At 40.0% G+C, this 26243-nt stretch overlaps 1 protein-coding gene across 1 annotated transcript in view; it reads right to left on the bottom strand.

The window, feature by feature from the left end:
* Positions 1–4861: 4861 nt before the first annotated feature.
* Positions 4862–26243, bottom strand: part of LOC306996817 (uncharacterized protein) — a gene marked incomplete at its 3' end in the record, with an annotated part of 29956 nt that continues 8574 nt past the window's right edge. The window contains exons 6-13 of the mRNA XM_079609719.1: positions 13619–13938; positions 13381–13519; positions 13026–13217; positions 12395–12418; positions 10224–10420; positions 7162–7310; positions 6390–6528; positions 4862–5067 (exon numbers count right to left, since the gene is read on the bottom strand). Coding sequence (XP_079465845.1) covers positions 4862–5067; positions 6390–6528; positions 7162–7310; positions 10224–10420; positions 12395–12418; positions 13026–13217; positions 13381–13519; positions 13619–13938 — 1366 coding nt within the window. The remainder of the gene's footprint in view (positions 5068–6389; positions 6529–7161; positions 7311–10223; positions 10421–12394; positions 12419–13025; positions 13218–13380; positions 13520–13618; positions 13939–26243) is intronic.

Raw genomic sequence — 26243 nt, forward strand, 5'->3', positions numbered from 1 at the left:
ATAATAACTTATCAACCAACTTTGAGCTGAAGCGGGGAACGAGGCAGGGATGTCCTCTTTCACCACTTTTGTTTGCCGTTGCACTTGAGCCACTTGCATTAGCCCTGAAGCAATGCCCCACCATCAAAGGGATACACCGGGCGGGTTCGGAGCATAAAGTGTCACTTTATGCAGATGACATGTTATTATTCATATCGGACCCCCTCTCAAGTCTTCCTGAATTATCGAGTCTACTCACAAAGTTCGGAAGTATATCCGGTTATAAAGTTAACCTTCAGAAAAGTGAACTTATGCCTATCTCCTCTGTAGACAGATCATTTCTTGGGTCAATCCCTTTTAAATTTAGTCCTAAAAAAATAAAATATTTAGGAATATGGGTCACACGTAACCACAAGGATCTTTTTAAGGCTAATTATCATCCCCTCTTAAGTAACCTTAAAAAAGACCTTGAGCGCTGGGACCTTCTGCCTCTCTCCTTAGGAGGGAGGATCAATACGATTAAGATGAATATTCTCCCTAAGTTTTTATATTTATTTCAATGTCTTCCTATCTATCTAACAAAATCTTTTTTTTCCAATTTAAATAGTCAGATTTCATCCTTTATATGGCATAAAAAGCAGCCCAGGATTAATAAAAATATATTACAGAGGCCTCGTGCAATGGGAGGTATGGCTCTTCCAAATTTTATGTATTACCATTGGGCTGCTAATATAAGAGCACTGCTGTATTGGTTGAGAAATGATTGCGCGGATGTCAATAGTACGGAATGGATGGTGTTAGAGAGGGCTTCCATTGGATCTAGCTCCCCAGCAGCTTTATTATGTTCCAAATTACCTTTCAAACAGCCCATCTCTGCCTTCACCACTAATCCAGTTGTTATCCATTCAATTAAAACCTGGAACCAGTTTAGAAGGACCTTTAATCTCACTGACCTTTCACTTCTTACACCATTGATAAAGAATCATATGTTTGTCCCATCAATAATGGATGAAGCTTTTAATGTTTGGGCAAGAAATGGAATAGGTACTTTATCTGACCTCTACATTGAAAATAGGTTTGCCACTTTTTTACAACTGCAACAGAAATATGGTCTTCATAAATCACATTTCTTCAGGTATCTACAGCTTAGAGGTTTTGTGACTTCTAACTCTGACTGTTTCCCGTCGAGCCCTTCTGAATCTCTGCTTGAAACGATTTTAAAGTGTAAGGTTAACATAAAACAAGTAATAGGCAGAATCTATACATTGCTGAATACACATAACATGAATAGTCTTGATAGCCTTAGAATCAAATGGGAAACAGACTTAGATGAAACGATCTCAGAAGAAATATGGCAAAAAATTATACAGCGAATCTATTCTTCCTCTATATGCCTCAGACACAATGTGATTCAGTTTAAAATAGTGCACCGTCTCCATTGGACTAAGGATAGACTGTCTAGAATTAAGACGGGTATTGACCCTACGTGTGATCGGTGCAGGCAGGCTCCTGCCACGCTGCTGCACATGTTTTGGTTGTGCCCTAAGCTACACAATTTTTGGCAGTCCATCTTTGAGGCATTCTCTGGTATATGTGGAAGAACAATACACCCATCTCCTCTGATTTCATTGTTTGGTGTGGCTCCGGTGGATGCCACCTTTTCTGGGTGCCACCTAAGCATGATGGCCTTCTGCTCTTTGTTGGCTAGGAGGCTTATCCTGTTTAAATGGAAAGACGCACTCCCTCCAACATATGGCCAATGGATTAGGGAGGTCATGAGTTATGTTCACTTAGAAAAAATTAGATATACTGTAAGAGGGTCCACTAGAAAATTCTATGTCATTTGGCAGCCATTTATTTCCTTTGTAGAAGGCATGGCCGCTACTAACTTATCTATGTAACCCAATTGTGTGTGCATATTTTTATTTATTTTTATTTTTATTTTTTTGACTTATTTTTATTGATGCTGTCTTTTTCCTTTATTTACATTTATGTATTTACATTACCTTTATATATATTTGAATTATATATGTATGAAACTGCAGACTCATATTTGAATATGTCAGGATGCATGGAAATTTGCTGGGGGTCCAGTATCTGTGGGTGGGGGGCACTGGGGAGTTGTTTTGTCTGTTTGTATGGACAGGAACTAGACTTGACTATTTCATGAGTGAATTGTATATCTTTTGTTTGTTATATTTGAAAATAAAAGAGACCTTGTTAAAAAAAAAAAATATTAAGCTACTGCATACTGCATAGTCAACTGAACTACTGATGATGGTAATAGTATAATAATAAGTTTGTCAAGTGTTAGACTACTTTATAATAATAAAGTAGCCCTTTATAATAATAAAGTAGCCTACTGCGTTTGACGTTTTTACATGATTGCAGCTAAATCACAAGTAAATAGCCTATAGTCTAGGCCTACTGTATAATTTCATTTGTGTTTTCTGATTGAAATGTAAACATTACAAAATGCCAGATGACATCAATAAAGTTAAATGTACGTCGCATTCATAACATTGGCCGTTAGGATGTCATAGACATGATTATTGCAATTTATCATAATAGTTTGCAAATTGTGCTCGTTTACACTATTTACAATCTCTAGGCTTATTTATGTCCTGATAATTATGTGAGATATCGACAACTGTTCTCATGATAAATCGCAGGAATCAACGTCAATGGATGAATGAACAGCATCATAAAAAATGACACACTACAAGCAAGCGCAACAACATACAACGCAAACAAGTTTATAAATAAGAGATTTATTTACTAGTCCATCAACAAGATCGACAGGTCAGCATCGCTGTTGCATCCAGTGCTGCTTTTTAGCTCGAGTGAAAGCCTGACCGAGTGACTCTTCTCCGGTTCCTCACGCGGTCAGATTCTCTTTTCCTTTTCCTAGTCTCTTCAGACCACGTTTTCTTTGCTTTTTCCATCGTCGAGTAGCCTATCACGTCTGAAATGCGCGCAAGTGTCTTCGTGCTTACAGAGCGGCCGGTGCTTCATATGTTGTTGATGTGTGTGACGTTGTTGCCGTAAAGCAAGTCGTGATTCTAGCGAGATTTGTCGGGGGCGCTCCTCTCAAACTTGCATTGCTGTTTTTTCCAGCGGCGTCCCCCCCAAGCTTTACTACAAGGATAATTCGCCCTACTATGAGTTTGTTTACCACCAAAATTACTTTGAAGCTGTTGTTTCAAGGTACAATTTCTACATAGTATGCCTTTAAAAGACAAAGAGCTATAATGAGCTGAAATGAGAACTCGCTCTTTTTATATAGATTACATAAACAGAGAATATTTGTTTTAGTCTTGAATTAGATCATTTAAAAGCACACACTTAAATGATTATAAAGATATATTGCTCATGCCTGGGTGAATAGTATTCGCTGAGTTTTGTTTAAGTTTAGAGACGTGGACTAGAAAAAAAGTTCACGGAGACGGAGAGGCAGAAAGCACACCCTGTCTATTTTCTTTATTTTATAAAAGCACAATGTTTTATTTTGATTGTAAGTGGACGCATAAAAAAGTAGACATTTAACAGCTTATTTTTTCATATTTCTTAAGTCTGTATGACCAAAAATGACGGAGTATTTTAAATTTTCTATTTTGCTGCTATGTAAAAAAAAAACGAGCGAAACGTGCCGGCGCGCTTGCGGTCCCCAGAGGGTTAACAGATGAAGAACTTCACGATTGATGAGTTTTCAGACAGTGCTATGGAGGTTGTGCCATCTTCATGGGTGGACAGATCTACAGGGGTATGCAGTTGTGTAGATTTCTTTTTCTTCACAATTTCTTTTACCATTCTAAATGTTCTCATCACCACATTGTAAGAAATGATCTGAAATAAAATAATTTTTTCCAAAAGGCTGTCTTCTGCTACTGGACTGCGCATAATGTGAGGGCCCAAGTCAGCACGTGCCATTTGCCCAACAAAAGCTGGGCCAAATATCCAGTCAAGAAAATCTGGCTGTGTACAGGTGACCTATTTATAAATAAATAAATAAATACTAGTTTTCTCTGTATGGAAATACTGATTTGTTCTGCTACTGGCTGACAAAAATGTTGTTCTCTTAACATAGATTCCTACGCCAAAGCCATGGAAAAATGTCAGCGGCTGATGGACATTTCCAGCATTGAGATGGAAGACGATGCAAGTGTCCACAAAAGGCAGTGTAGACGCCCAAGGAGGTTCATGACGGATTCTTCAAGATGGTAAGACCCAATTACAGACTACATTATTTACACAATTGAAATTTTCTTTTTGCAATCTGTACAAATTGTTTGGTCTTATTTCAGATGAATCTGTCCCACAAGTGAGAAAGCATTACAGGACGGAGTGTGTGTCTGGAAGCCCTGTCTGTAAGTTAACATTTATGCATCCATTTAAGAAACCAGAGTCATATTCCCTACCATGGAACTACTGACATTCAACCTGGTGCAAATCATGTGACTGTTCTGATGTGTTTCTCTTCCTGCCTTTTTTCAGGTGAGCCTTTCGCATACTACAGGTTTCTTGATGATATTTGGGGTGTCTGGTCTCACTCGATGGAAGAGTTCATCACTTTTACTGATCACTTGAACACACACCAGGCCTCCATAACCATCAAATTCACAGTTCATCCAACGGAGGTGAACTTTCTAGATGTCGTGTCATACAAGGGACACAGGTTTTCATCCACTGGAAGGTTGGATTTTAGAGTTTATTTCAAAGAGACTGATACTCACGCTTTGCAACACAAACACAGTTTCCATCCGAACCACACATTTCGTGGTATTGTTAAATCACAACTACTCCGTTTTAAGAGAATTTGTACAGAACAATCCTCCTTTTTCTCAGCTACGAAAACTCTTTTTTCAGCTCTGAGACAACGTGGTTACTCTCGCACGTTCCTCAGGAAAACACTCAAAACATTCGACTGTCCCAAACCTCCACCTGCAGCTGACACGACTCTGATAAAATCATCCCACTGGTGACACATTTCTCGAGTCTCAGTAAAGAACTCAATCAGGCCATTAAATCCAATTTTCAGAAGTTTCTCACACCCACCAAATACTTGCAAAATCATAGGCCAATAGCGGCCTACAGACGTAATGAGAACATTCTCGACAAATTAGTTCAGAGTAAATTTCCCTCACCATCAATGAGTAGTCGGGTTGGCAAATGCAAGTACTTCATTCCTCTCGGATGGGTGAAAAATAGATTTAATGGCCAGATCTTTAAGTTGTCTCGTACTCTTTCACAGGATTGTAGTAACTGCGTGTACTTGATCTATTGCCTCAAATGCCACAAGCAGTATGTTGGCCAAACAAAGAACCAGTTACGCGTCAGAGTATATCAGCACGCTCACAACATAGTGCATAAGATAGAAAAACGCAGACATTTGGTGCAACATTTCCTGCTTCATGGCCTTGAGGCCCTGAGGATCACAGGACTCCAAACCAACCCACTTAGTCCGGTGGCGTAGTGAAGATACCATTACCGAGGTGATAAAAGCACCACATTTTGCATGGTGTTTCTTTAGGGTCTATAGTGTAATTTTGGCCTAGGAGCCCTCAGAATTTTTTTTTTGTAACATGTCATATTAGAAGTATATCATTATCAATGCTTAAAAACTTCTCCGGTTACTTAACTGTAACCTTGTTCCCTGAGAAAGCGGAACGAGATGCTGCGCTGCTTAGCGCATTGGGAACGTCTTTAATCGTGACCTGCTGTGAATATAGTGTGTAAACACGTCGATGAAATCGACCGGAAGTAATATAGCCTCGGTCGGTGACGTCAACGGCGCGCACCCGCGACGCGAGGCTATAATTAGATGAGCCGCAGGTGCATCGTCAGGATATTTTGTCTGAAGAGCAGTCCTGGGACATCATCAGCACGGCAAAGTAGCGCAGCATCTCGTTCCGCTTTCTCAGGGAACAAGGTTACAGTTAAGTAACCGGAGAAGTTCCCTTTCGAAAGCTACAATCGATGCTGCGCTGCTTAGCGCATTGGGAACGAGAATACCCACGCCGCCGTGCTTGAAGGTGTCTGGACTCCCTACGGCTGTGTAGGTGTGCTCACAAGAAACGTAGGAAAGCCCTAGACATTAGCTTGCGATGTCGACTCAAGGACGTGAGAGCCCGGAGTGGTATGAACATCCAAACTATAAAATCTTATGAATGTGTGCGGAGAGGACCAGCCTGCCGCATCACAAACAAACTGCAAGGGGGCACCTCTTGCCAAGGCAGCAGAGGAGGCGACCCCTCTGGTGGAGTGAGCCCTTAGACCCGTTGGCGAAGCTTGGCCGCGCGCCTCATAGGCAAGAGCAATAGCATCCCTGACCCAATGTGACATGGTCTGTTTAGTGGCGGCAGCACCTCTGTTGCTGCCCCCATAACAAACGAATAGTTGCTCTGACTTACGCCACTGGCTAGTGCGGTGGACGTAGGCCTGAAGAGCACGGACTGGACACAGTCTGTGAGATCTCTCCTGCTCCAGCGTTGTGAACGGTGGAAGGCAGAAGGCCTCTAGATTGACCAGATGTATAGCCGAGAATGGTACCTTAGGCAGGTAATCAGGATGAGGATGCAAAATCACTTTCACCATTCCTGGGGCAAAGTCTAAGCAGGGTGGCGATATTGACAGAGCCTGCATGTGCCCGATTCTTTTTAGAGAGGTTATAGCCATAAGAAAAAAACATCTTTATGGTCAGAAGTTTATCAGACGCTGACTCTAGAGGTTAAAAAGGGGGTCTCAACCAGACCCTCTAGGACTATTGCTAAGTCCCACGAAGGGATCTTTGGTTCTTACGGGAGGCCTCAGTCATCTGGCCCCAATATTGAAGCGAGCGAGCAGAGGATGTCTCCCGAGTGGCACCCCGTCAACCAAGGCGTGGCAAGCCAAAGAGCGACCACATAAACCTTGAGAGTGGCGGGGCATGTACCTGTTGATAATTTTTTCTGCAGGAAATCCAGAACTGAAGCAATCTGGCAGTTGACCGGATCTGCATTATGTACAACACACCACCTTTCAAAGACACCCCATTTGTTGGCATAACTCTTTCTAGTGGAGGGAGTCCTAACACTTAGAATGGTCCCAATAACGGCAGGCGAAAGCCCAGTGTCCCTCAGTTGGTACCCATCAGGGGCCAAACATGAAGATTCCACAGGTTGGGCCTGGGATGGAATATCGTACCCTCCGCCTGAGAAGATCCCTCCTCTCCAGAATCGCCCATGGCGAGCCGTTGAGGAGAGAAATATCTCCAAGAACCATACTCTGTTCGGCCAACGCAGCGCTATCAGTAAGAGGCAAGAACCCTTGCTGGCGAACTCTGGCTAGAACTCCTGGGAGCAGAGCCACTGGGGGAAACGCATACAGGCGCATTTTGGGCCATGTGTGCGCAATCGCATCCAGACCCAGGGGGCTGGGTGACTCAGAGAGAAGAGGAGACATTGCGCTGTCCGCTGGGCGGCGAAGAGGTCCACCTCCGCTTCATAAAATCTGATCCAGATCTGTTTTACTACATCTGGGTGGAATTTCCACTCCCCCATTGGTAATTTCTGTCCGGACAGTAAATTTGCTCCCACATTCAGATGCCCTGGAAATGTACACTGCCCTGAGTGACAGGAACTTTTCCTGGGCCCAGAGAAAATCTGCCTCACTATTCTGTACAGATTGCGTGAGCGTAGACCTCCCTGGTGATTTTAAGTAAGAGGCTGCTGCTCTAGCACTAGGACATGACAGCCTAGGAGATGACAGCCTCTCAACTGAGGGAGAAAGTATTTCAGGGCCAGAAATACATATTTCATCAACTTGAGGCAATTGATTTGCTAGTCAAGATGATGCCTCCCCAAACCCTTGGGCTGGACGATCACTTAAGACCGCTACCCAGCCCGACAGGCAGGCGTCTGTCATTAGCATTATGCGACGAGAAGACGCACCAAGAGTGGGACCCAAGGTGAGGAACCGGGGTCTGAACCACGTAGAAAGGGAACGAAGCTACAGCGCGTAACCCTTACCATAAACATGGATTTTAGAAAGTACACGAAGCATTCAGCGCGTGACTTACCATAAACATGGATTTTTAGAAAGGACACAAAGCACCCAATGCGTGCTCTTGCCTCTATTTGCCCTTGGGGAATTTGAGCCACAAATGAAGTGGTCTCATGTGCTAAAGGCCCAGAGGGATCCCTGTGGACGCAGCTGCTATGAGACCTATCCTGACCTAGCCAGATGTTGCTTTAGGGTGTTAAAAAATGGTCTTGACAAGCGGGGGACAGTTGTGCCCCCGATGGTGACAGAGTCCCATTTAAACCCCAAGCACGTTGGAGAGTGAACGCTCTTCTTAGCGTTGCAACTCAACCCCATAGAGAGAAGCGTGGATCGATATTGATGTCGAAAGCGCAAGCTCCTGAGACTGTGCCAGTATCAGTCAATCGTCTATGTAACATGGCTAGGTCGAATGGAAGAACCCGATATTGGTAGGCTTCGCCCCCAAAAGCAAACCTCGGGAACTTCCTGTGTTGTGGCAATATTTCTATGTGAAAATATGCGTCTTTAAGATCGACCGTGAAGATCCAATCATGATGTTGAATTTGCAACACGATCTACTTGATAGTTAGCATCTTGAACTTGAGCGTTCTGACGGAACGGTTCAAGCCTCAAAGATCTAAAAACGGACGCAGTCCCCCATTTCTTTCTTGTGACAGCAGATGCGCCTACTTCTGTTTTATGGTAGTGGGAACACACCGTTAAAACGAGGGGGGCAACATATTCCTTTTACTGTCTTTAGGACACAAAAAGAGATACTCGGCAGTAGCTTTCACACTGCCAAAGTCTCTTAAAGGGTACCAAATTTAATACTTCGAATTGGGGGAATGTTAAATGTTCTGTGTCCTGGGCGATAACAGGAAACAACAGAACCTTCAACATTTCGCTGGACACCGCTACCCCCTGAATCACCAAAGGTGGCAGGGATGTAACAGTGGTTTCGTGAGGGTGTCAGGTAGGAGCTGATTGATGTATTTTACATGCCCTATCCCGGAGGGGCACACCCCCACAGACCTGGGACAAAAAAACTCAGGATTTCTGTCTCTGGTATATTATGAGGCTGCTGAGCACGACAAACCGGTCCCCAGTCATTACGAGGGGGAACGCAACTCGCCACACTCTGCTTTTGAGCCCTCTTTTTTTTTTTTTTAAATCAGATCAGCCTGGTACGTCTGCAACACTGCCATAGTGTGCAGAGCAGCACCAGTCTGACCCCCACCAGCGTGGATGACATTATACACGGCTTGGTGGGGAGTGCTGACTCCTTAAATGACGATGAGCCACAGAGAAGAGATAGCCAGCGAGCGTCTCTTCGGACTGGCGCATCATCGTATGCACATGCCCCCATGATAGTCTAATAAATTGACGTCAAGGGCACAAAGAATAAGGTTTTCCCCATGCACGAGTTAACGTCATGGAGATCCTCAAGGAGGACAGTCTAGCTGTAATCTGGCCACTGCACGAGTCACCAACTCGAGTAACCTCTCACACGCTTATCATAACGAGAGAAGTGCTCGGAGTCGGTACTCTCAAAGTCCATCATAATATATATATTTTTTAGATGGCTTTACAATATTTAATCCCTCAGAATTAAATGTGGCCAAAGAACAGCCAGACAATAAATTATTACAAGCATTTGATATATTGCATTGAATATCTGATTTTCTCATCATCATTCAATTCATCAGCAATAAATACAGCCAAATATCAATCAGACACTGTCTGGATGACAGGCTGTATTTAAATCTTTCATAAGATCAGCCTGGTATGCCTGTAGTGTACAGCGCAGTACCAGCCTGACCCGCTGAAAATGCATGTGATAATACGATCCCAGGGGAGAGAAAGCTCGCGCGCGTCTCTCCAATCTGAGACAGCATCATATAATCGTGTGCCTTTGCACCTGCGATAGTCGAATTGGTCGACGTCGAGGGCACAAAGACACGTCATGTATAAATATATATATTATATTTACATCTTTATTTATAATCTTTGAGTGTCTTTTTGTTGTGATCAGTGTAGTCTGGCCACTGCACGAACGATCGCCCCGAGCAGTTCTCCTTTTATTATCACGGGAGGAATGCTCGTAAGCGGCAAACTCACGAGATTAACATGTCCTCTGCCCGAGCCGAAGAAGCGCCGAGGCACGCTTCGGTAGTCAGGCAAAAGGACATCGCGATCTGGAGAGAGAGCAAGCGAAAAGGACGCACCCGTCTCTCGGTTCTCAGCCAGATCGACACGCGAGCCCCACAATCGCATTGTGGGTGCCACCCCTTTGAAATAAGCAAAGCGAACGCGAAGCACTTTAACTGTGAACATTCCACTGTGCTCGAATTCACCATGCTCAAACGCAAGGGCAGCATGCTCTTTTCCAAACAAACAAAGCAGTAAGCTTGTGTATCCAGTTCTGACATAGGACGAGAACATGGAGGGACACAGCGCTTACTCCGTCGACACATTTCTCATTCTCCTTTACTTTTTCTAAACTCCTTTTTAGATCGTAGAGAGATGAGAAAGAGAAAATCTGCACACTGTCAGTGATAAACTAAATAACTCCTAACAAAGATCTGTAGTAGATAGAGAGGAGATAAATGCTTGCACACCAAACACAGAGAGATCTCTGAAGACAAAAGACCTGACGATGCACCTGCGGCTCATCTAATTATAGCCTCGCGTCGCGGGTGCGCGCCGTTGACGTCACCGACCGAGGCTATATTACTTCCGGTCGATTTCATCGACGTGTTTACACACTATATTCACAGCAGGTCACGATTAAAGACGTTCCCAATGCGCTAAGCAGCGCAGCATCGATTGTAGCTTTCGAAAGGGAACACAGCGATTTTCAAGTTCCTGCACAAGATAAAGTATTCAAATGAATCCCAAAGTTATTCTACATGTTTATTTATGTTTATGAACTTTTACATAACAAAAGCTTCAATACATTGCTTACCCCATTGGCAGATAATTTTGCTTGTTTTAAGCAAAAATTACTTAAATTACTTTCTTTTTATCTTAAAACAAAATAGAATTTCTTATGTCATTTTACTTCTCTAGTAAATGCTTCTTGAATTAATAATTTTTAGATATTTGGACTGGAAACAAAACAAAAATACTAAGTAAGAAAAGCATTTTTTGCAGTGTGGTGACACATTTCTCGAGTCTCAGTAAAGAACTCAATCAGGCCATTAAATCCAATTTTCAGAAGTTTCTCACATCCACCAAATACTTGCAACATCATAGGCCAATAGCGGCCTACAGACGCAATGAGAACATTCTCGACAAATTAGTTCAGAGTAAATTTCCCTCACCATCAATGAGTAGTCGGGTTGGCAAATGCAAGTAATTTATTCCTCTCAGATGGGTGAAAAATAGATTTAATGGCCAGGGCCCGTATTCATAAAGAATCTTAACGCAAAGAGTAGCTCCTAGTGACGAAATTCTAAGAAAATTCTTAGAAATGTGGGCGTTTACTCTTAAAATTAAAGAAAACTCCTAGTAAAGAAAAAAGTAATTCAGAAAGAATCTTAACCCTTAAAAGAGGTCTTAAGGTCAAAATTGTTAGGAGCATGGATGAGGACTTTTAAGAGGCTTAAGAGTTTCTTTAGCAGAGGAGAAAATGGCAGAAAGACGAAGGAGAAGAAATGTGTTGCAGACAATGGATGACAGTGAGTTAAGAGGCTTAAGAGTTTCTTTAGCAGAGGAGAAAATGGCAGAAAGACAAAGGAGAAGAAATGTGTTGCAGACAATGGATGACAGTGAGTTAATGCGACGCTATAGATTAGATCGTGCAGGGATTATGTTTGTGACTGATCTTATTAGAGACGTGCTAACATCTCCGACATAGCGCAGAAATGCCATAGCGCCAGAAATGAAAGTTATCACTACATTACGATATTTGGCAACTGGGAAAATGCAACAATGCAGTAGTGATGATTTGGGTCTGTCACAACCTTCTGTAAGCAGAGTGATCACACAAACAATTACAGCACTTTCAGAACCTCTTATTGTTTCGCAGTTCATTTCGTTTCCACTGGACATTCCCACCTTGCAGGCTCAAAAAACTGCATTTATGAATATAGCAGGCTTCCCTGGTGTTGTCGGAGTAATTGATGGAACCCACATCCGAATTATTGCACCGTCGGAAGACGAGGATGTTTATGTTAATAGAAAGAGGTACCACAGCATAAACGTTCAAGTTGTTTTCGGTGCAGATTATAAGATTGTAGACATTGTTGCAAAATGGCCCGGCGCAACACATGATGCCAGGATACTGGCGGAGAGTGGCCTGAGACATCTGTTTGAAGGACGTCGTATTCCAGCAAATTGCCACTTGTTAGGGGACAGTGGTTATCCTTGTAAACCATGGCTCCTCACACCTTACCTCCGTCCTGACCAGGGGTCACAGCTAAATTACAACAGGTAACAGTGACAACACATACACTTAATGTGTGTGGACTTCAAATTTAGAGAACAACAAATGTGTTGCAGTAGTATTTGTAGGCTACTCTACTTCCCATAAATAACCTACCATTTTGTTTTGAAAATATCAACTGAATTCTGTTAATTTTCATTAACTCACAGAGCTCACAAGAAAACACGAGCCGTAGTTGAGCGGGGTATTGGTCAACTAAAGAGGCGCTTTCACATTTTGCATGGAGAGGTGCGACTGGCACCAGAAAAGGTCTGCAAAGTGATAACAGCCTGTGCAGTGCTTCATAACATCTGTAAAGCTAGACAAATTGCAGACCCTCCCACGGACAATCGGGCTGATGAAGAGGATGATGAAGAATACCCTCCACAAGGGAGGGATCTGTCCCAAAGTGGGAATCCTTACAGAGCTCAGTTTACTAATTTGCATTTCATGTAAGTTACTGTGAATGTAATATTAAAATCGTGACTAAACAGACACACCTTAGCCAACATTTTCATTAGAAAGATATTATGAAGACACAAAAAAATATTATTTGTTATTAGTTTTATTTTTGAGTAGCTCAATTTTTAGTTTGTAGTACTCCTCCTGTAGATGGAGTACTATTTTCTGCTGCTTTAGGACATCCATCTCCATCTCCAGTTTTTTGTCTACTAGGGATGGTGTTGGAGCAGCTGCGGTGGCAGCAGAAGGCAGGGAATGAGGCGCTTCGGGCTGAGGGTCGCCCACCTGCGATGTCGACGGTCCCCATTCCTCTGCTGAAGGCTCTGTGCTACTGAAAGGAGAAAACATTTAATCTCTGTTATTTAAAATAAATGTAGGCCAATTTTTATTTATTTTTTCAGTTCATAGAATGCCAGATAGAAATGGCCTTACCTATGTTAAATAAAAATGTGTCTTTATATTGTGTTACTTGGCTGTTGGTTTATTAAAATTACCATTTTTGTAGTTCCACCAGCTGAATCATTGAGCTGTCTGTGCCCTCCTTCAAACCGGTGATACTCGTTTCTGAGTGACCTAAGATGTTAAAAACGGTTTGGGCTACTTGGGACAGCTGTTTAGCAGGTGGTCCCCCCCCTAGAAAACAATACAGTGGACCACATGTACAGTAGGCTATACATATATAATTGTTAGAGATAAGTTTGCCAGCGTACAAAAAAGTGTTATAGCACTCACCTGTGCGTGAAGACTCCCGCTTGTGCGCTGCAATTTCCTCTCTGGCTTTTGATTGCAACACATACCAGCGTTTCTCACAGTCTTCATTGGTGCGCACAAGCAGGGGGAATGAACCGTTAATAGTTTGTGCTATACGCTCCCATGTCTGCTTCTTGTCCCGTGCTGTGACACCCGGCCCGAATTTTCCTTTAAGAATGGCCTTGTGTTCCTCCACTAACTGGGCTAACAGTAAACACTGTTCCTCTGTCCAGTTGGGCTTTCTCACCCTTCTTGGTTTTGATTCCATGTTTGATACATTCAAACCAACATTCAAACCACCACTTAAATAGACATGCCATTAATCAGTGTAATTGGAAAGAGTGGAACAATTTTTATCATTCTAAGCCAATCAAATACCTTTTTAGGAAATTAACAGCATGGTAAATAAAAAAAAGGATTTATATACACATATATAATGTGTGTGTGTGTGTGTGTGTGAGAACGGTCAAATAAGGAAAAATGACACATGTAATTTCAAAGTGAAGGCTTAGAATAGACCCTTTACTTAAAATCACTCTTTTTTTCCTTCTTGGACAACCAACCAATCACAGTCTTCAAAAGATTGTGTCATACATAGCCCCGCCTCCTCACTAAGATAAAAGTTTTTGTCTTTTCCTTACTCAGAGTTGCTCTCAGATCGTTCCCGAATTGCTCTTAGGCTAAGACTCCTACATAAAAGTTTTTAAGCTAAATTAAGAGTTTTCTGAGAGGATTCTTAGATTCTTTATGAATACGGGCCCAGATCTTTAAGTTGTCTCGTACTCTTTCACAGGATTGTAGTAACTGCGTGTACTTGATCTATTGCCTCAAATGTCACAAGCAGTATGTTGGCCAAACAAAGAACCAGTTACGCGTCAGAGTATATCAGCACGCTCACAACATAGTGCATAAGATAGAAAAACGCAGACATTTGGTGCAACATTTCCTGCTTCATGGCCTTGAGGCCCTGAGGATCACAGGACTACAAACCAACCCACTTATATACCATATAACTATGGTCCCTCCAAGAGCGGCTGTGGGCTGAGAGAACGTGGATCAAACGTTTGGATGTCCTGTATCCCAGAGGTCTCAATGAGACATAGGTCACTTTCATTTCTCAGATCTTCCTTTCTACATCTTTTCCTCTCTAAATGGCTACCCTTCTCTCTTTTCATAGTCGGAGCACACTCTTTTCACTATCCCTACACTCACAACTCCTCTAACCCCAACCATTGGTACCCTCTGCTTAACAACCCAACTGAAAACAGCCCTTACCCGGGCCCTGAGCCTTACCATCAGTAACCCTGGAAAGTAGGCTAATAGAAGGTTTGCTGAATATTATTTATTTAATTGAGAGCGTTTAATTCATAGTCAGTCCTCTTCTACCATGTCAACAAAGACATCGGCCGTGTAGCAGCATTTTTTTTTTTTTTTAGAAGACGGAAAAAAACTATTGGAGCCCAATGCGCACTGTTTGTATTAGTTTTGAGCCTATGCTTTATTTTTCAGTTATGCACTTTATTTAGTTTTTGCTCTTGATCTGGTTTGTTTAATACATTTTTTTTATTTTATTAAAATGGATGTGCCTTTTGTGTTTAGAGTAAAAGCTTTATGTTAATAGTCTATTCGTGTCTAAGCCGCGAAGCTGCGCTCCTGTGTTAAGGCCTCATCTTGTCTAGTTTCCCATTAACTTTGTAGAATCCGAAATGTGCCCAGATGTCCGCTTTTCCAAGCTTTGGGTGCGTTTTTAATTACCCGTCTATCACGGTTGTTGTTGTTGTTATGCCCACGGAAGTAATTTAAACTTCAAAACTTTATTGTCCCACTCAAGGCCAGAAAATAAACAGTGACATAATCGATTATGGCACTTTGCCGCATCGATGCTGAATCGTGCATGCCCCGCCGAATCGATTATTGTTGACACCACTAATATATACATATATAAATACATTATTATACAATAATGTATACATTAGGGATGTCAACGATTAATCGACGATCGATTAATTGTCGATAATACATTTAATCGATACAACTTCTCGATCATCGATTAAGCAGGTTCATGCGCGTGCGTGCTGCTCAACCGAGAAACAAAGTTAGTGCATTTTGTTTGGGACCATTTTACACCTTCATTATGACTAAGTTTGCGTGTTCATTCGCAGCCTTTTGTTTTGTGCAAATGTAAGTTGTAATATTGTGTTTATTTTGCGTATGCCTATATCTGATTTATCTTATATTGGATGCATCCCTTGAATGAACGCTGTAGTGCGCGTGATCAGCTCCAGCGCGCGCGGCTCAAACGCACTGCACGACTAATGAGTATTGGGAGGACTGTCATATTACATAACATTATAAAGAGAACAATATTGTAATAAAACATTGTGCATTGTTTGAGTTCAGTTGCCGTGTCGTGTTGCTCCGGGAAGAGCGCGTCCACAACATGATCATTCTGAATGAATGGCACGTAACTTAGTTCAAATTCACTTGCGCATTCGCGTCATTTTGTGCAGAAATAATTTGTAATATTATGTTTATTTTGAATTTATCTGATGAATCTCATATAGGATGCATTTCTTTGAGTTAAATAACACGCTAGGGTGCTCCAGTTTAACGGTAGCCTTCATTCAGCGTGCGCAGCTCAAACAGAAATGCAGGACTAATAATAACGATGAATAATTTGGGACTGACATATTACATAACATGAGAACACTATTGTATTAAATGGTTGTGAATGCATTGGGTTTAGTTGCCGTCTTCAGTGCGGTGTTCAGAGAGCACGTCCACAGTCACACACTCTGCATCTGAGGCGGGGCTGGTGACGCGTTGTATAGTAGTCATTATATTTGATAATTAAATAATCAATGACATCGAAACATTCATCCATCGATCATGGGAATTTGTGAAAATTGACATCCCTGAGCAATATAACATGCATTTTTATTCAGTATATAAGCAATATTTTGCTCTTTATGTTAAAGACACTATTGATACCGTGAGAAATTTACATTCTCAGGAAAATAGCTGCTTATCAGTTAATCGTTAATCGATCGATAAGGTCAATCAACTAATGATTAATGAATTAATCGATAATTTGCATCCCTAGTATACATAAATAAGTATCAAATACATCATCTGAAAATTCATTTAAGGAAAAAAAAAAACTTTATATACATATATATTTACAAGGAGACAACAAACAAGTTCACAGTTAAATAAATATATTTGTGGAAGTTAATATGTCATTATATTCAGATTACCAACTCATTTTATATCACATTAATTTTCTTGACATGCACTGATGAATGTACAACAACAAAAATCTACCTCATAATTCATAAACCCAGTGTTCTAGAATATATTACATACATTTACACACTTGGGTCTGAGGTTACCTTATTTAAAAAAAAATTAAGATCCAAAATATTTAAAATCCAAAAGGATTTAAAATTAATATAAGACTAAAAAAATTATTTCATAAATATACTTATACAGATATAGATCTCTTCCTATTCAGATTCACCAATTGGATGTTCATTTATGAATATTGATTCTTGTACATTCATCCATCCACATGTCAATTTCATGCACACTATTATTTTTGAGGAATAAATGGGTGTTTCTGCAACTATGGGCACTTTTGACTATTCCAATTTTAAAAAAAAATCAACCTCTATGAATTTCAATTTGAATCATCACAGTCTGTGATACATATAAAAATGTGCACAAAATTTAATGTAGTCATTAAGAATTTAATCCGGAACATGTTTTTTTTTTTTTTTCAGGTCATCTTCTTAAAAAGTGTCCTTACCGCAACGTTACAATGATGTTCATTTTATACATTTTTCTTTATTAACTTCTATTAAAATGTAATATTTAAATAGCTTTTTAAAATTTGATGCAGTTTTGTAAATACTGATAAAAAATTATAATATACAAAATAGAGAATTTCATGGTTTTTTTCTATGCCATGTAAAAAAAAAATACAGTAACCTTAGATGTCAATTGTTTCCATACACACAAAATATAACATATTTAACTTTTTATGACAGATGTTGCTATTTCAATGTGTAAATCATCTCAACTTAAGTGCAAAAAATTTTTTTTGCAAATGAAAATGTGAAAAAAAAAAGAAAAGAGAGTAGTGCTGCGGTAATGACATGTTGTGTCGGTAAGGACACAATGTTAAAGTCTCATCTAGGGTTAAACAATGGCATGTTTATATACTAATATATAATATATACTTCAGTACTAATAATATACTGAATATTTGTAATTGAATATACAGTAAACCTTTAATTTGTCTCTACCGCAAGACAAGGTCTTTACCGCAACACCTAAATTTGCTGCGGTAATGACATTTTTGCTAATATTTTAGCTAATTGGCAGCTAGCAAGGCCTACTACATTCGTTTTGACTCTTAGCATCTTAATATACATGAATTCAACAGTAATATACATTTATTTTTAAAATGTAGTTCAAAATACACAATTATTAAGCTAAATGGTAAGGACGCACAATAAATACTAGAGCAGAAAAGATGTTTACCTTATATTCTTGGTATCTTGTGAGTGAGGTAGTGTGGTGGCCCAGTCTGTCAGCAATGTGCTCAAGTGATCATTTCTGTTTCCATAGAAATTTGACTTGTTTGTGTTTGATAAAATTTCATAATAAAAGCTTTTTTTCATAGTTGTGGTAAGGACTCAAAAGTGTGGGACAGGCACATTTAGTTAAAAAAATCATAAACATTATCAGTAAATAATACAAATAATTTTAAGATGCTGTAAATGAATCTGCATATTAAACAATTACATTTGAAATATTGTCATTAAATTAGCTTATTTTATGTATCTCAACATTGAGACCACAGGTGTGGGACATTAACAAAAATGGTGTTTTGAGCTATAAATGCTTCATAATATTATATTAAATCACATTAATCAGTAATTATATTTTTTGTCAAGGTTTGTATTGGTACTGTGCATATATTTATAAAGCATCATATGACAAATTTTAACATAAATCAAAAATTTCACTGCTGGGAAGTAAAAGTGCATAAAAGTACCCGCAGTTGCAGAAACACCCAAATATGGATCTTGAGAATGATTTAATGCCTATCATGTTTATCTGGTAACTGCACCTTATTCAATATTTATTAAAAGAGGAACATATTTTCTAAAAAACAACCAGTCACACGACGAATATAACCATCAGGACAGTACATCTTTATTATTAACATTCACAACACAAATAACATAGTTTTGGCCCAGATGGCAATTCATTAAGAGGTTATTTACACATGGGTCATTCCTGGGATTCGGTAATATTTCAGTCCCCTAGATTTTTGAAAGTGGTGGTTCACCAAAATTAAATGTTAAAAGCTTTTCACAATAATTTGGTATGTCCTTTATACTGAATACAAATAATTATTGCATTTAAATCATTTTTATCATTAAAAAAAATCTTATTTATGTCTTACAGCAAGCATTTTGTCATGTCCCTGAGGTTCTTCGCTGAATTTTTACTTGGAAAATAATTAATAAAATGTGCTCAGTGTCTATAATTTTCGGCAATAATGCAAGTATTTATTTGAGTTCTTTGCTTTTGAAAAGAATAAAAAATAAAAAAAAAGCTAGATATTTGATAAAAAACAACTTATAAAGTTATGTCCCTCAGCCTGAACTCAACCCCGTCATGCCAACCATTCTCCGCCCATAATAATTTAGACTCCACCCATATGTGACATCATTCACAGGAAGTTGCATCATTCAGCTCTCTTCAACAACATGGTGCAGAAAAAGGTGAGTGTTATCACACTTTTTATTCATTTTTTGAGGTGTATTATAGTCAGGGAGGGTACTGTCAAGCTTAACAACTCAACCCCATCACATACAATTAAGATGGAAAATGATGACTTTTTTAAATTTTATTTTAATCCATAAAAATCTAAAATATACTTATTTAATTGGCTGCCATGTGGCCCACTCTTCTACACCACATTAAGAGCAGTGGCCATTTTGAGCAAAAAAAATCAACCCCATCACACTCAACCCCGTCACATATGTCATTGTTTCGGGGTTGTAAACTTTGTGACAGGGTTGAGTTATTCCCTTAATTTAATCAATTATTTCAATTAAAACATTTAATTTCAGTAAATATATTACCAAAATCATAACTCATATTTTTGTTATAATCAAATATTTTATGTAATGGGTCCACTTAAACTTCAACAGGCATCCTAGTCAGAAATGGCACCCACATCAACAGCAGAGAGGCAAAGGCAGTTTCGTTTTATTTACGTTTCGTAAAATTAGTTTAGAGCATGTGTAATTGTCTAATGCACGGTTCCCCAAACTGGGGCTTTTAAACCCATGGGGTATGTGAAGGAACTGCAGTGAATCCCTTAATGTGACATACTCAGCATTTTCATGCAATGTTGGACTGACTAATTTGTTTGATTACTTGTTTTGTAGGCAAAGGGTGGGAGGAAGGCAAAAGACGATCACGAAAACAAAGAAAGAAGCTACATAATGAAATGAAACAGCTCCAGAAAGCCCTGCACAGGCAAAAGCGGTTTAACAGAGAAGTATAAAAAGAGAGTCCAGCGACAGAAGAAGTCCTTAGAATCTCTTTACTTTTATCTGCTGCAGTTGTGTTTTATGTTATTATGAACTTTTATCTGCTGCAGTTGTGTTTTATGTTTTCTTTGTTTAAATTCTCACTGCAGTTCAGATAATAAAGTAAAAACGAAAGAAACTAAATATCAGGCATGAAAACAGGTCAGGGGTAAAAAAGGTGAGAAGGATGCGGCATATATACCATCCCCCGAACCCCCCCCCCCCCCCCCCCCCCAAAAAAAAAACCAAAAAAAAAAACAACAACAACAAAAAAACAACTTGTAATCTGCATTGGCATTGTAGTAGGCTACCAGTGTTTCTCACAGGATTTTTGGATCACTGTGATGAGTGGTCCTCTGCCACTCTAGGGGGGTTCGGGGGCATGCTCCCCCGTAAGAAAATTTTGTGCTTTTTAATGTGAAATTCATCAATCTGGTGCAAATTAAACAAAGAAAATTTCAAAACTCTTTTAGTTACAGTGTCTGTCTACATTACTACTACAATAATAGTTATAATATTAATCCCATGATAGTAATAGCCATATAGCCTATTGTAAAACAAATGCACTGATAAATAAAGGAAACTTTCATAATTAGTTTTGTACTAATTTCTATACTTGAAAGAGTATATTTCTATACTTCACATTAAAGATGTGATTGGGCTAGCCCAGTGTCAATCAAGAAAAGAACCAATGGGCCGCTGATCTACGTATTTCATCGGGTCTCAGAGAAAAAAAACTATTTACTACTACTATTTATCCCAAAAATGCCCCAAACCAGTCGTCTGTATGATAATCTGAAACAAGCACTGGTGAGCCGTTGTCCTGCTTCACTTCACAGATGCTGAGTGAAAGGAGAATTATAGAATGAAAGGATATTCATTTATATGACACTTTATTAATCAGGAGAACAGCTTGTTCAGCGCGTCATACGTCGTCCTTTCAGTTTCGGTTTTCAATCGATCAAGTTTTTTCACGTTCTCTCGATAAACCACCCCTTTCAATCCGATCGAAATAATTTGTAATAGAGCTGACACTTTGAGTTTTTAACGGGTTATGTTAAAGCCCTACTTGTTATGTTTTTATAAAATATCTATAGTGAATGCATTATCATATCACCGTATTATTTACCGCCATGCAACTGCGAGCCACAAATTAAAGCTTGGCGAGCCGCATGAGGAGAACGCATGAGGAGCCGCAATGAATACTTGTTCCTGCTCGCTCAGCGCTCACGGCGCCCGCGCCCACTCGCGATATTATCTCGCCCACTTCTATGTCAAAATAAAAAATAATGACATTGGCAACATCGCTGTCTGTATCTGACAGGACAGTTAACATTGTAAGCTAACTTACCTCAGGCTTGCTTTCCGACGTGCGGTTCTTTGTTCGGCAGTGTGTCCAGTTCTCAGACTCGCGGTGTAAAAGACTTTGAAAACATTTCTGCCCTAACGTTACTCTGACTCGTATTGGCTGTCATGTTTCGGCATTCGGAATGATGATTGTTTTTTAAAGCTTATAGTTTTGTAAAGTTTATGGTAACTTTATAGGGGATAAATGCTGGCCTCGACCTCGAACACCCCCCCCCCCCCCCCCTCCCCCCCCCTCCCCTCTAAAATATTTTCTCATCGGATCTGCACAAATCACGTAGGTGACCCTTTTAGGTTTTAAAACGGCGAATTTCGCCGAAAGGTGAGGAGTTTTCATGCCTGAAATATGACTGTCTTTATTACATGGTTGCCTAAAATAAAATAGTGTTTTGTTTGAGTCTCAAAGAGGGATTTTCGTATTAAACAAATACAAATTAAAAGTAGGCCAATGTGTCCTTTCAACCCTGTTACAGTATTCAACTCCATCACAGTATTCTCAACCCTGTCACATTAATATTGTAACTTCCATCACATACAAATGTGAAAATTATCATAAATGTTACATTTGAAGTCATTGAATTGGTATGAGGGACACATGAGCAGTAGGTAGATGTTTGTTTTATAGCAAGTTGTGTATAAAATTGTAGACCTTATGCCTTGTGCTTCGGACTCTGGGTCCGGATGAACTAGCTCAAATGATCCATAGGGAATTTTAATAGCTAATCATGAATATGATTAATATATTGCATACTACAGTTACATTAAATTGTCGAAAGTGAAAGTGGATTATATGAATATATGAATAATCAATCACAACGAATTATAATTCCTCATTCATATATCAATAATCTTACTTAACTTCGATTATGAGATAATCTTTAAGGGAAATCAATGTACTTATCAAATCGTTGTTCGTCCAGCGACCAACCGTCAGATTAAGTAATTAATTTCTCAATAAAGTTATCCTTTCTTATAAACTCCAAGAAACATTAACATTCTGGCCGTGAACATCAATATTTCTGGTGTTTATAAAATTAAAACTACTTAATGTAGTAAACAGGGAGCGCGGTAGCTCTGATCTATCTCATTGACGTTTGTATTTTTACAAGCAATTTCACAGAAACAGTTGAATATATTGTTTTAATAAATGCAAACTACAGAATATAACGGACTATTACACAAGATACACGTTTTATATGTCTATGTACATTTACTTACAGTTAACACACAAGACAAAACGGGTAACAGATGATGAGAGAGAAAGTGAGAGAGAGAGAGAGAGATATTGCTCTGATTTAAGCTGGTGCTATTTAGAGCAGTAACGCACACCTCGCACGCGCGGGGAGCGATTTACAGAGGTTTTTGGTCGTGCGTTTGGGAGAGAGAATAAGAGAGAGAGAATGAGATCGAGGGCCGGAGCGCGCTCGATTTGAATGCGGAACAGAGAGAGAGGGAGGGAGTGCTCTGGGGCACGCGCTCGATTTGATTGCGGGACAGAGAGAGAGAGATAAAGAGAGGATGAGAGAGAGAGAGAGAGATCACGTAATGATCTCATGTAGCAAAAATCACAGAAACCTGGAGAGACATCAATGCATCGAACCTTAAAACATTAAAACTCATTAGAGTTTGATACTTGCAAAAGGATCGTTGTGTGAGTGTGGAGCGCAGAGCGCGTGTTCTCGTGCTGAGGCGCGTTCTCCGTGAAGCTTCGAAAGCAGGGCGCGTGCTCGTTGCCAGAGCACGTTTTCGCGGGAGCTTTGAAGGCTGGTTGCAAGTGAAGTTGCTGAAGGAATTCAGGCTTCGTTCGTTCGACTCGTAGGTGGAAACGAACAAAGGAGAATTTGAAAATGAAACAAAAGAAACTTTATAAAGGAAATAAAAAGGACGGACTCCAGAGGAGTCCGATCGCGGACTTCACATGATGAGCAGACGACGATGAGTAGCAGGAAGGGAAGGGCAGGAAGAGCGTTTGGCTTTTAAGGAATTTAAGGATGACGCCTTCTCCTGGTGGATGGTCCAATCACCTTCAGTGATTTGAGAGCGGGAGACTTTTCCTTTGTCTGGTCAAGAGGAGCGGCAGCTGTGTAGATTTATGACAGAGATTTGGGGTTTAGTCCAGCCGCGGCGCTACCATTGGGCCCGGGTGGGCCTGGGCCCACCCATTTTAGGTCCGGGCCCACCCATTTTGACCCAGTTCATCCAATAAGCAGCCAGAGGAAAGCTTTGAGTGAAAGCGCCAATCAGCGGCTTCTACCCCACGTGTGGACTCTTAAGCCTGCCCACAGGCTGCATCGTCACCATCAAGCGATCCAATGAAATGAATGACTTTAGCGCGAAAGCTTTTCAAGCAAGCTCAATGAGACAGACACATACAGTAGCTAATATGAAACGCAAAACAAAACAAAGCAGCTTATTTTCATTTCAATTCAGCAAAAAATGCTCAGAGGAGCTGGACCAGGAGGAGGAAACTCCGTCCTGCTCGGCCGCCCTTTCCCCAACAAGTCCTCCAGTAGCCACCCCCTCACACCAGCAAGGCAAGTAAGGTTAGGCCGCCCGCAAAGGCTGTCTGTATCAGGGATTAAAGTTCTCCGCCGCTACGACGGATTTCTGTTAATTGCAGGGTTCCCGCCTGTCCTAATTTTTTTTATTCACTTTTCATAATTTTAAGGCCGTAAATATGCTTACGTTTCTCAAATAGTGTAATAAATGTCTTAATTTCAGTTTGAATAGGTCTTAAATTAAGGAAAGATGAAGTGTAGCCTATTTACATTACTGAGGGGGATGTGATCAAAGCCTGGAGTGGAGCGAAAACACTTTCCTCTCTCCACTCTAAGCGTTCTGTAATCACTCAGCTCTGACTCCACTCCGGGTTTTCCATCCCCGTACACGGGAAAAACTGCTCCATGTTCAACTTCACCTCATTTTAAAAGTTATTCAAATATGTTTGTTTTTTATCTCATGAATTTCTGAATTTATAATAATATAATATTTATAATATTGTATGTAACGGTTTGGAAAAGTATTCTACACGTTTAATAAATAGAATAATATAGCAGTGAATGCGCCTAGGCCTAGAAATGCACATTTGGATTAAGAGAGTCTGTTTCTATTCGTATTGAATAGTTGTGCATTGATTTGTATCGAATTTGAATTTCAAGCTTTATAGCTAGTCTATTTAGGATATAGAATGCCTGTGAAGTAAAAAAAAAAAACATTTTATGAGACACGCTCCAGTTAATGTGCAATCCAATGTCGCGCCGGCACCTCGTCTTGATATGTTACTCATTTCATTATTCTGAAGAAATAAGCTACAGGATAAATCATTTTTGATCGTTTTTTCCTGCTGTTTGTGTTTAGCAGCTGTGTCAGTTTCAATGCTGCTGTTATTTCATGTCGACGATATGTTCTTCTGTCATTCTGAATTTATAAGAAAGATGATTGGTAAATAAATGGAGAGAGAGAAACAGACCCTCCAAATATATAATTCCGTTTCAGTCTTTTTGTGTAGCCTATTGAACGTTCAAAAGAGATCAATGAAGTTATGTTTACTGCCAAGACAAGAGGACAGCGACACAAGAGAGTTTTATTTCTCATGCCATTTAATCATGTTTTTGCGTGCATATACGCACTGTAAACCCCTTGGGTAGGATTAGGGGTGCGGAGTGCCTGCCTATTACACGCCATAAAGTGCGTACCATATGCACGCGAAAACTGTGTGTCATGCGCAGGCAAAAAAACCAAAAACATTTTTGGCGTATAAATGACACGAGAAATACAATTCGTGGTATAGATACGATCATACGCACTTTCATTAGAACGTGTTGCGTAGGTAGGCTACGTGGTCGCTGTCCTCAGAAAAGCGCTGAAACGGAGATGAAGGGGACTATTTGGCTTATTTTAACTGGCCCATCCAGTTTTCTGGAGGCCCACCTACAATCAAAATCCTGGCGCCGCTACTGGTTTAGTCATTTCTACGACTGAAAAGGATTCATATAGTAATAATCATATCATTGCAGTCTATTATCGAGATTCAACTCCGTTAGGTCTCAAGATTTAAAATGATATGAAACACATCAGGTTTACGGTTAGGAATACAACGTTTGATTATTATGCATTAGTATAGACATTTAAAGTTCGATTAATGTTACACTTGGACATATATATGCTTTCCTATGGTTTATACACACATCTTAACACAAAAGGGATATATTTATTACATTTAAGAGTGACTATTTAGCAGTCCTTTTTCTCTGTGCAAGACACGGGGGGGGGGGGGGGGGGGGGGTGTCTTGGTGTGTGTGTGTGCGAGTCTCTCTGGAGACGTGGGTGTCCAGTTACATAAATTCCTTGGTGTGAGGAATTTGGGCTGGGTTCTATGGGGAGCCACCAAAATGTCTTGTCTTTTTCAGACAAAGAAGTATGTGTTCTTAATTCACCAATTGGCAGACCAGATGTCAATAGTCAATGTTGCTACAAAATCCTGTTTAAACTACTTAAATTTGGTCCGTTACGGGGTTGAGAATAAAAGGTGTACAAATCTGAAAAAAACTGAAAATAATAAAAAGTCTTTAATGCCTGAGATGGGAAAATATGATTTTTTGAAGGTTTGATATGTGCCTAATAATGTG

This window comes from Phoxinus phoxinus, assembly GCF_949152265.1.
Source record: "Phoxinus phoxinus genome assembly, chromosome: 4".
In the NCBI taxonomy this organism is placed as follows: domain Eukaryota; kingdom Metazoa; phylum Chordata; class Actinopteri; order Cypriniformes; family Leuciscidae; genus Phoxinus; species Phoxinus phoxinus.